The following is a 10,723-nucleotide window of genomic DNA, read 5'->3' on the forward strand; positions in this document are numbered from 1 at the left end:
CGGGGTGCGCGCTAATAGCGTTTCAAATGTAACTCGCTCTGAGACTTGGAGTGTTTTTTCCCCTTGTGGAGTGATGGGTAACGCTGCTTCGAGGGTGGCTGTTGTCGATGTGTTCCTGGTTCGAGCCCAGGTAGGAGCGAGGAGAGGGACGGAAGCTATACTATTACACTGGCAATACTAAAGTGCCTATAAGAACATCCAATAGTCAAAGGTATATGAAATACAAATTGTATAGAGAGAAATAGTCCTATAATTCCTATAATAACTACAACCTAAAACTTCTTACCTGGGAATATTGAAGACTCATGTTAAAAGGAACTACCAGCTTTCATATGTTCTCATGTTCTGGGCAAGGAACTTAAACGTTAGCTTTCTTACATGGCACATATTACACTTTCACTTTTACTTTCTTCAACACTTTGTATTTGCATTATTTAAACCAAATTGAACATGTTTCATTATTTATTTGAGGCTAAATTGATTATATTGAAGTATTATATTAAGTTAAAATAAGTGTTCATTCAGTATTGTTGTAATTGTCATTATTACAAATAAATAAAAAGTCTGATTAATCGGTATCGGGATTTTTTGGTCCACCAATCGGTATCATCGTTGAAAAATCGTAATCGTCGACCTCTAGAAGATGGGCAATATATGAATAGAAAAGGTGTGTACAGCAGTAATTATATAGGATGAGCCTTGACTAGAATATAGTATATACATATGAAGTGGGTAAAACAGTATGTAAACATTATTAAAGTGACCAGTCTTCAATGACTATGTACATTGGGCAGCAGTGTCTAAGGTGCAGGGCAGGGTACTGGGTGGTGGCCAGCTAGTAACAGTGTCTAAGGTGCAGGGCAGGGTACTGGGTGGTAGCCAGCTAGTAACAGTGTCTAAGGTGCAGGGCAGGGTACTGGGTGGTGGCCAGCTAGTAACAGTGTCTAAGGTGCAGGGCAGGGTAGAGTACCGGGTGGTAGCCAGCTAGTAACAGTGTCTAAGGTGCAGGGTAGAGTGCTGGGTGGTAGCCAGCAAGTAACAGTGTCTAAGGTGCAGGGCAGGGTACTGGGTGGTAGTCAGCTAGTAACAGTGTCTAAGGTGCAGGGCAGGGTACTGGGTGGTGGCCAGCTAGTAACAGTGTCTAAGGTGCAGGGCAGGGTACTGGGTGGTAGCCAGCTAGTAACAGTGTCTAAGGTGCAGGGCAGGGTACTGGGTGGTGGCCAGCTAGTAACAGTGTCTAAGGTGCAGGGCAGGGTAGAGTACCGGGTGGTAGCCAGCTAGTAACAGTGTCTAAGGTGCAGGGTAGAGTGCTGGGTGGTAGCCAGCAAGTAACAGTGTCTAAGGTGCAGGGCAGGGTACTGGGTGGTAGTCAGCTAGTAACAGTGTCTAAGGTGCAGGGCAGGGTACCGGGTGGTAGCCAGCAAGTAACAGTGTCTAAGGTGCAGGGCAGGGTACTGGGTGGTGGCCAGCTAGTAACAGTGTCTAAGGTGCAGGGTAGAGTACCGGGTGGTAGCCAGCTAGTAACAGTGTCTAAGGTGCAGGGTAGAGTGCTGGGTGGTAGCCAGCAAGTAACAGTGTCTAAGGTGCAGGGCAGGGTACTGGGTGGTAGTCAGCTAGTAACAGTGTCTAAGGTGCAGGGCAGGGTACTGGGTGGTGGCCAGCTAGTAACAGTGTCTACGGTGCAGGGCAGGGTACTGGACGGTGGTCAGCTAGTAACAGTGTGTAAGTTCAGGGCAGGGTACTGGGTGGTAGCCAGCAAGTAACAGTGTCTAAGGTGCAGGGCAGGGTACTGGGTGGTGGCCAGCTAGTAACAGTGTCTAAGGTGCAGGGTAGAGTACCGGGTGGTAGCCAGCTAGTAACAGTGTCTAAGGTGCAGGGTAGAGTGCTGGGTGGTGGCCAGCTAGTAACAGTGTCTAAGGTGCAGGGCAGGGTACTGGGTGGTAGCCAGCTAGTAACAGTGTCTAAGGTGCAGGGCAGGGTACTGGGTGGTGGCCAGCTAGTAACAGTGTCTAAGGTGCAGGGCAGGGTAGAGTACCGGGTGGTAGCCAGCTAGTAACAGTGTCTAAGGTGCAGGGTAGAGTGCTGGGTGGTAGCCAGCAAGTAACAGTGTCTAAGGTGCAGGGCAGGGTACTGGGTGGTAGTCAGCTAGTAACAGTGTCTAAGGTGCAGGGCAGGGTACCGGGTGGTAGCCAGCAAGTAACAGTGTCTAAGGTGCAGGGCAGGGTACTGGGTGGTGGCCAGCTAGTAGCAGTGTCTAAGGTGCAGGGTAGAGTACCGGGTGGTAGCCAGCTAGTAACAGTGTCTAAGGTGCAGGGTAGAGTGCTGGGTGGTAGCCAGCAAGTAACAGTGTCTAAGGTGCAGGGCAGGGTACTGGGTGGTAGTCAGCTAGTAACAGTGTCTAAGGTGCAGGGCAGGGTACTGGGTGGTGGCCAGCTAGTAACAGTGTCTACGGTGCAGGGCAGGGTACTGGACGGTGGTCAGCTAGTAACAGTGTGTAAGTTCAGGGCAGGGTACTGGGTGGTAGCCAGCAAGTAACAGTGTCTAAGGTGCAGGGCAGGGTACTGGGTGGTGGCCAGCTAGTAACAGTGTCTAAGGTGCAGGGTAGAGTACCGGGTGGTAGCCAGCTAGTAACAGTGTCTAAGGTGCAGGGTAGAGTGCTGGGTGGTAGCCAGCAAGTAACAGTGTCTAAGGTGCAGGGCAGGGTACTGGGTGGTAGTCAGCTAGTAACAGTGTCTAAGGTGCAGGGCAGGGTACTGGGTGGTGGCCAGCTAGTAACAGTGTCTACGGTGCAGGGCAGGGTACTGGACGGTGGTCAGCTAGTAACAGTGTCTAAGGTGCAGGGCAGGGTACTGGGTGGTGGCCAGCTAGTAACAGTGTCTACGGTGCAGGGCAGGGTACTGGACGGTGGTCAGCTAGTAACAGTGTCTAAGGTGCAGGGCAGGGTACTGGGTGGTGGCCAGCTAGTAACAGTGTCTACGGTGCAGGGCAGGGTACTGGACGGTGGTCAGCTAGTAACAGTGTCTAAGGTGCAGGGCAGGGTACTGGGCGGTGGTCAACTAGTAACAGTGTGTAAGTTCAGGGCAGGGTACTGGGCGGTGGTCAGCTAGTAACAGTGTCTAAGGTGCAGGGCAGGGTACTGGACGGTGGTAAGCTAGTAACAGTGTCTAAGGTGCAGGGCAGGGTACTGGACGGTGGTCAGCTAGTAACAGTGTGTAAGTTCAGGGCAGGGTACTGGGTGGTAGCCAGCAAGTAACAGTGTCTAAGGTGCAGGGCAGGGTACTGGGTGGTGGCCAGCTAGTAACAGTGTCTAAGGTGCAGGGTAGAGTACCGGGTGGTAGCCAGCTAGTAACAGTGTCTAAGGTGCAGGGTAGAGTGCTGGGTGGTAGCCAGCAAGTAACAGTGTCTAAGGTGCAGGGCAGGGTACTGGGTGGTAGTCAGCTAGTAACAGTGTCTAAGGTGCAGGGCAGGGTACTGGGTGGTGGCCAGCTAGTAACAGTGTCTACGGTGCAGGGCAGGGTACTGGACGGTGGTCAGCTAGTAACAGTGTCTAAGGTGCAGGGCAGGGTACTGGGTGGTGGCCAGCTAGTAACAGTGTCTACGGTGCAGGGCAGGGTACTGGACGGTGGTCAGCTAGTAACAGTGTCTAAGGTGCAGGGCAGGGTACTGGGTGGTGGCCAGCTAGTAACAGTGTCTACGGTGCAGGGCAGGGTACTGGACGGTGGTCAGCTAGTAACAGTGTCTAAGGTGCAGGGCAGGGTACTGGGCGGTGGTCAACTAGTAACAGTGTGTAAGTTCAGGGCAGGGTACTGGGCGGTGGTCAGCTAGTAACAGTGTCTAAGGTGCAGGGCAGGGTACTGGACGGTGGTAAGCTAGTAACAGTGTCTAAGGTGCAGGGCAGGGTACTGGACGGTGGTCAACTAGTAACAGTGTGTAAGTTCAGGGCAGGGTACTGGACGGTGGTCAACTAGTAACAGTGTCTAAGGTGCAGGGCAGGGTACTGGGCGGTGGTCAACTAGTAACAGTGTGTAAGTTCAGGGCAGGGTACTGGGCGGTGGTCAGCTAGTAACAGTGTCTAAGGTGCAGGGCAGGGTACTGGACGGTGGTCAACTAGTAACAGTGTCTAAGGTGCAGGGCAGGGTACTGGACGGTGGTCAACTAGTAACAGTGTGTAAGTTCAGGGCAGGGTACTGGACGGTGGTCAACTAGTAACAGTGTCTAAGGTGCAGGGCAGGGTACTGGACGGTGGTCAGCTAGTAACAGTGTCTAAGGTGCAGGGCAGGGTACTGGACGGTGGTCAGCTAGTAACAGTGTCTAAGGTGCAGGGCAGGGTACTGGACGGTGGTCAGCTAGTAACAGTGTCTAAGTTCAGGGCAGGGTACTGGACGGTGGTCAGCTAGTAACAGTGTCTAAGTTCAGGGCAGGGTACTGGACAGTGGTCAGCTAGTAACAGTGTCTAAGTTCAGGGCAGGGTACTGGACGGTGGTCAGCTAGTAACAGTGTCTAAGGTGCAGGGCAGGGTACTGGACAGTGGTCAGCTAGTAACAGTGTCTAAGTTCAGGGCAGGGTACTGGGCGGTGGTCAGCTAGTAACAGTGTGTAAGTTCAGGGCAGGGTACTGGACAGTGGTCAGCTAGTAACAGTGTCTAAGTTCAGGGCAGGGTGGTCAGGTAACGGTGACTATTTAACAGTCTGATGGCCTGGAGATAGAAGCTGTTTTTCAGTCTCTTGGTCCCAGCTTTGATGCACCTGTAGTGTAACTGCCTTCTAGATGGTAGCGAGGTGAACAGACTGTGGCTGAGGTGCTTGATAATCTTCTTGTCCTTGCTTTCACACTGGGTGCTGAAGATGTCCAGGAGGAAGACACATCTCCCCTGGTGAAGAATTGGGCTGGAGAGCATTGTGACTGTGGACAATGCAGTTGCCGTACCAGGCAGTGATAAAGCCTGACAGGATGCTCTCAATGGTGCATCTATAGAAGTTTGTGAGGGTCTTAGGGGCCAAGCAGAATTTCTTCAGCCTCCTGAGGATGAAGAGGCGCTGTTGCGCCTTCTTCACCACACTGTCTGTGTGGATGGACCATTTCATATTGTCAGTGATGTGTACCCTGAGGAACTTTCACCCACTCCTCTACAGTCTCCTCAATGTGGATGGGGGCGTGCTCTCTCTGCTGTCTCCAGTAGTCCACAATCAGCTCCTTCAACTCTGCCAGGGCCCTCACCTCCTCCCTGTAGGTTGACTCATCGTTGTTGGTAATCAGGGCTACCACTTTTGTGTCGTCTGCAAACTTGATGACCAAGTTAGAGACGTGTGTAGCCACACAGTCATGGGTGAACAGGGAGTACAGGAGGGGTCTGAGCACGCACCCTTGTGGGGCCCCTGTGTTGAGGATCAGCGTAGTGGAGGTGTTGTTGCCTACCTTCACCACCTGGGGGCGGCCCTTCAGGAAGTCCAGGGGTGAAGTTGTGAGAGAACGAGCAACCAAAAAAGCAAGGCAGGAGGAGACAAAGAGAAGCCAAGAGAAGAGAGAATTGGGGAGAGGCAGAAAGTGAGAAGTGAGGAGCGGTTGAGAAAGTATTGAACTCTCCAGAAACAAGGTCAAGGCTCCAGTCCACGTGAACAACAGAGTTCACCTCTTCTCTCCCTGCTCCCCAAGTCCCAACACTAGTTCTCCCTGTATCCTAGGTCACACTAGTTCTTCCTGTATCCAAGGTCACACTAGTTCTCACTGTATCCAAACCCTGCATGGGGTTCATTCAATATTGGATGACAATGGTGCCTCACTGCATGTGGGTCTTGCCTGGGTAACAAACTACCTCACAGAACATGAGGTAAATTATCCACTGTTTGATAACTTCAGGTAGGTTTCTGGCTCCTGCCACGGCAAGGGGGCATTTTTTTATTTTTAATATGATATATTGCGGTGCTATATTCCGAGCACCACTTTCTATTTTGCTTTCTATCTTTCTTTTATCCCCTCCCTCTTTTCTGTATTTGACAACTGACAAATGTAAACTCTGAACCGTCTAGATTAGAGGTGGAAGTATTTCATCTGGAATGGTCTGGAGCTTTACATTAAGGCCTTCAGGAGAGGCAGTGTGCGTGTTTGTGTGCCTGTGTGTGTGTGTGTATAAGTTCCCCCTTGAAACCGTGTTACAGTCTACCCAAATCAGATAACTGCACCAGCAACAGGGAAATAATGCCTCATCAAAAATTTATCTCATAACGGGAGATCTCTAAAAGCAGGCATGTGCTACGACAGCATCACTCTCTCCACCGAGCTCCCCACCAATGAGAATGGCCGTTGGGATAAACCCAGAAAAAAAAACGTGACTGGCTGTCAGCTGAACAAGGTGGCGTACAGGGTGACCATTTTGTTTACGAGCTAGTTTGTAAGGAGTATTTAAAAGCAAAAATGGATACCGGAGCACGGCCCATTACCCAAATGGAGCAGATGGTTTAAATCACCATGCATAGTCTTACTGTACTAGGGAGCTTAGGAGTTGGATGAGGGGTGGGTTGGAGGTTGGATAAGGTGGTTGGTGTAATGTAGTGCCTGAATAAAATGAATAATGTAAAGCATTTGAAGTATATTTTATTCAGCGAGCAGAGCAGGGTTCTAGCCGTGTCTCGGAGCTGTCACTGGGTTACTTTAATAGACTGGAACGAGGCAGAGAAAGAGAACGAGAGCGAGGCAGGCCTAGGGCTACAGCCAGGGCCATTACGGGGGAAAATCGCCTAATCATAGGCGGCCATTTTAGAGTGTTGCAGCGCAGAGGGGTTATAATAACAAGATAAGAGAGGGCTGCTACGAGCCAAGAGAGAGAGAGAGAGAGGCTATATACGGAGAGCTTTGGCAGCTCAGGCTGCTATTAGAGTCTACTGCAGTCTGATATAGAGGGGGATCGATAAAAAGAGGTGAATGAGGAGGAAAAGGGTGAGAAAAGGAGGAAGTGAATGAAGGAGGAAGTGAAGAGACGAGGAAAAGAGGGAAACAAGAAGGGAGGATATGTAAAGAACAGAACTGGAAGAGAAGATGAGAACTGGGGAGAGGAGATGGAAAAGACCAGAAGGGATGGAGCAGGAGAGAGAGTCAGAGGTTCTTCCATACGTACCCAGACGGAGACTCTGTCTGAGGATACCGCCAGAGGACATGTTCTTCTCAGCCTCGATCTCGGTGAAGTTGAGGGAGGAGGCGAAGATCAGAACATCCACCAGGTTGATGAGGCGCTGCAGGAAGGTGACCGACGCCTCCACCGACAGACCCTGGGACGGCTCAATGTTCTCCAGATCATGCTGAGGAGAAGAAGAGGGACAAACACTAGCATCATTACTGTCAAATCCAAACTATATTATGACATGTAGCTATTAGTCAACTTAGGGACCCTGTTTGGTAAGAAAGGGAAATGGTTCAGCGTCTGCTGAGCTACATCATCTTGTCAATATCCAATCTGTCCATTTTAGATTTCAATCCAATTAAATCCTCATTGAATTCAAACCGGTCTTTGAATCTAATTATGATGGAATTGACCCCTGCTGTAGCCACAGCCACAGGAGGACATCGTTTCCAGTGTAAATGGTAAAGTGAGTGATATGGAGGGGAGACAGACAGAGGACCACAGGTCCATCAGGGTTTATGTTATACTGGAGTGCTTCTGTCACTGAGGTCAGACAGTACAAAAACACACTAACCATGTTAGCACTGGCCAACTGTAGTCTAATGTGATTGGAGAAAGGTCAACGGGGATGGATGGACAGGGATAACCTGTGGGTGCCTACACACACACACACACACACACACACACACACACACACACACACACACACACACACACACACACACACACACACACACACACAGACAGGACAGACACACAGACAGGACAGACACACAGACAGGACAGACACACAGAAACAGAGGCAGAGAAACAGGCAGAGAGACAGAGAGACAGACAGAAACAGAGAGACAGACAGAAACAGACAGAAACAGAGAGACAGACAGAAACAGAGAGACAGACAGAAACAGACAGAAACAGAGAGACAGACAGAAACAGAAACAGACAGAAACAGACAGAAACAGAAACAGACAGAAACAGAGAGACGGAAACAGACAAACAGACCGACACACCAGACCGACACAACAGACCGACACAACAGACCGACACAACAGACCGACACAACAGACCGACACAACAGAGAGCGTCTCTCACTGAGGAGGATGTGGCAGCAGAAAGCAGGGGCAGGATGCCTCCACAGGCCATGATGAGGTTGTCCACCACCTGAGAGATGAGGTGCACTGTGTTGTGGACAAACACCACATTCTCACTGCTGTTCACAAAGTCCATCACCGTCTTAGTGGAGTGACTGGGAGAGAGGAGACGGGCACAAATTACACAGAGGTACATAGAAGCTAAACATTATAACCATTGAATCAATGTACAACACAATCAATGCCGTCAGCGCCTTCAGAATGTATTCATACCCCTTGACATATTCCACATTTTGTTGTGTTACAGCCTGAATTCAAAACTGATTCAATATTTTTCCCCCCCCTCACCCGTCTAAACACAATATCCTATATAGACAAATGGAAAAAAATATATAGAAATGCTTCCTAATTTATTGAGAATGAAACACAGAAATATGTAATTTACATAAGTATTCACACTCCCTTGTGTTTACACTTTGTAGAAGCACCTTTGACAGCGATTTCAGCTGTGAGTCTTTCTGGGTAAGTCTCTAAGAGCTTTGCACACCTGGATTGTACAACATTTGCCTATTATTCTTTCCAAAACTCTTCAAGCTCTGTCAAGTTGGTTGTTGAACATTGCTAGACAACCATTTTCAGGCCTTGCCAATGATTTTCAAGCCGATTTAAGTAAAAACTGTCTCGGCCACTCAAGAACATTCAATGTCGTCTCGGTAAGCAACTCCCGTGTAGATTTGGCCTTGTGTTTTAGGTTATTGTCCTGCTGAAAGGTGAATTAATATCCCAGTGTCTGGTGAACAGCAGACAACCATGTCTTCCTCTAGGACTTTGCCTGTGTTAAGCTCCATTCCATTCAGTTTATTTTTACCCTGACTCAAAAAACTTCTTAAACACTATTATTGCACACAGAGTGAGTCCATGCAATTTATTTTGCGATTTATTAAGCACATTTATACTTCAGGTCTTATTTAGACTTGCCATAACCAAGGGGTTGAATACCCATTGACTCAAGACGTTTCAGCTTTTCATTATTTATTCATTTGTTAAAAAATAAATAATCCAGTTTGACATTATGGGATATTGTGTGTAGGCTAGTGACACAAAATCTAAATTTTAAATTCAGGCTGTAACACAACACAAGATGGAAAAAGTCCAGGGGTGTGAATACTTTCTGAAGGCTCTGTATCGATTCTGTTTAAACCTTACTGTACATGTTGACTGAAAGCACATTCTCATTTACAGCAACGACCCGGAGATCCAGTTTGCAGGATAGACTATTTTTGTTGTTGTAAGTTAGTGAGTTGGAAAGTCGCCTGTCCGCCAACCATTCTAGTGTTAGAAATCAGATCAAAATGCTATGCAATTCTCCATGTATTTCAACCAATTCCCCTCCTTTACCTCCTCCACATCTGCACGTCAGTCTCGATGGAGAAGAGCAGGTCTGTGAGCAGGCGCTGGTGCATGTGAGACCAACGGAACTCTGGAATACGGAACATGGCGGAGCGGGCGGAGGAGCTGCTCTCGGTGGCCTGGCCTCCTGAGGCACCGGCTGCACCCGCGTCGCCCTGAGGAACTTCCTGTGGTACAGCACTCAGGACGGTTAGCAGCAGCACTAGTCATATACATATGTCTACATACCTACATACATACCTACATACCTACATACATACAGGATTAGCTTTGGCTTTAGCCATATAACTATAAACATGAATAGCTTTGACTTTAGCATTAGCCATACAAATATAAACAGGTTTAGTTGTAGCCATATAGCCATACCCACGTACATACTGTACATTATAAAACACTTATCGTGAAAGACACAATTTACATGTAAAATACATGTTAAGACCAGTAAATAGATGAAGCAGTGATGACATACAGGTGTGGAGGTCTCCTTTAGAGCCAGTCTCTCTGTGTCTGAGGCCACACTGGACACATCCAGCCTGGCAATGTGGATCTCTTTGGTCTTGGTGGCAGAGCCAGGGCCCTCTGCTGCACTGTCCTTCCCTGCCTTCACAGCAGTAGCAGTGGCTACCTTCGGAGAGGTTTCAGTCCTGGTGCTGGGGGCCTCCGTGGTCTGTGGGGCTTCTGGCTGGACCGCCTTGGTGCTGGGGGCCTCTGCTGGTGCCACAGCCTGTGGGGTGTCAGATTTAGAGACAGTGGCCCCTACTGCTGCTGGTAGTATGGCCTCCAGGGCTGATGTTGTGGACTCTAAAGGCTGCCGTGCTGGCTCCGTGCTGGTGGGGTCGGTGCCTGGTGCAGACGGGTCAAGGTCAATCTCCTCCATTTTAGGGGGTTGTGTCTGACTCTCCTCAGGTACAGAAGCAGGTGGTGTAGCTTGACTTTCCACTGCTGACTTTGTGACCTCGGCAACACTCTCCTCTTCCTTCTCCTTTCCAGTTTTAACCTCCGTCTTGATCTCCTCTGCTTTAACCTCTTCCATCTCCTCCTCCTCAACTACAACCTCCTCTGTCTTCACCTCCTCTTCCTCCTTCTCTTCCTCCTCTCCACCAGCAGC

At 49.2% G+C, this 10,723-nt stretch overlaps 1 protein-coding gene across 4 annotated transcripts in view; it reads right to left on the minus strand.

Annotated features, from left to right (window-relative positions):
• Window positions 1–10,723, minus strand: part of LOC135507579 (lipopolysaccharide-responsive and beige-like anchor protein) — a 334,560-nt gene that overhangs the window by 239,122 nt on the left and 84,715 nt on the right. For all 4 annotated transcript variants that reach the window (XM_064927105.1, XM_064927106.1, XM_064927107.1 and 1 more), the window contains exons 23-26: window positions 10,085–10,723; window positions 9,604–9,782; window positions 8,207–8,360; window positions 7,112–7,292 (exon numbers count right to left, since the gene is read on the minus strand). The exon at window positions 10,085–10,723 is cut by the window's right edge and continues 921 nt beyond it. In XM_064927105.1, the coding sequence (XP_064783177.1) occupies window positions 7,112–7,292; window positions 8,207–8,360; window positions 9,604–9,782; window positions 10,085–10,723 (1,153 nt within the window). The remainder of the gene's footprint in view (window positions 1–7,111; window positions 7,293–8,206; window positions 8,361–9,603; window positions 9,783–10,084) is intronic.

Source organism: Oncorhynchus masou, chromosome 21 (assembly GCF_036934945.1).
Source record: "Oncorhynchus masou masou isolate Uvic2021 chromosome 21, UVic_Omas_1.1, whole genome shotgun sequence".
In the NCBI taxonomy this organism is placed as follows: Eukaryota; Metazoa; Chordata; class Actinopteri; order Salmoniformes; family Salmonidae; genus Oncorhynchus; species Oncorhynchus masou.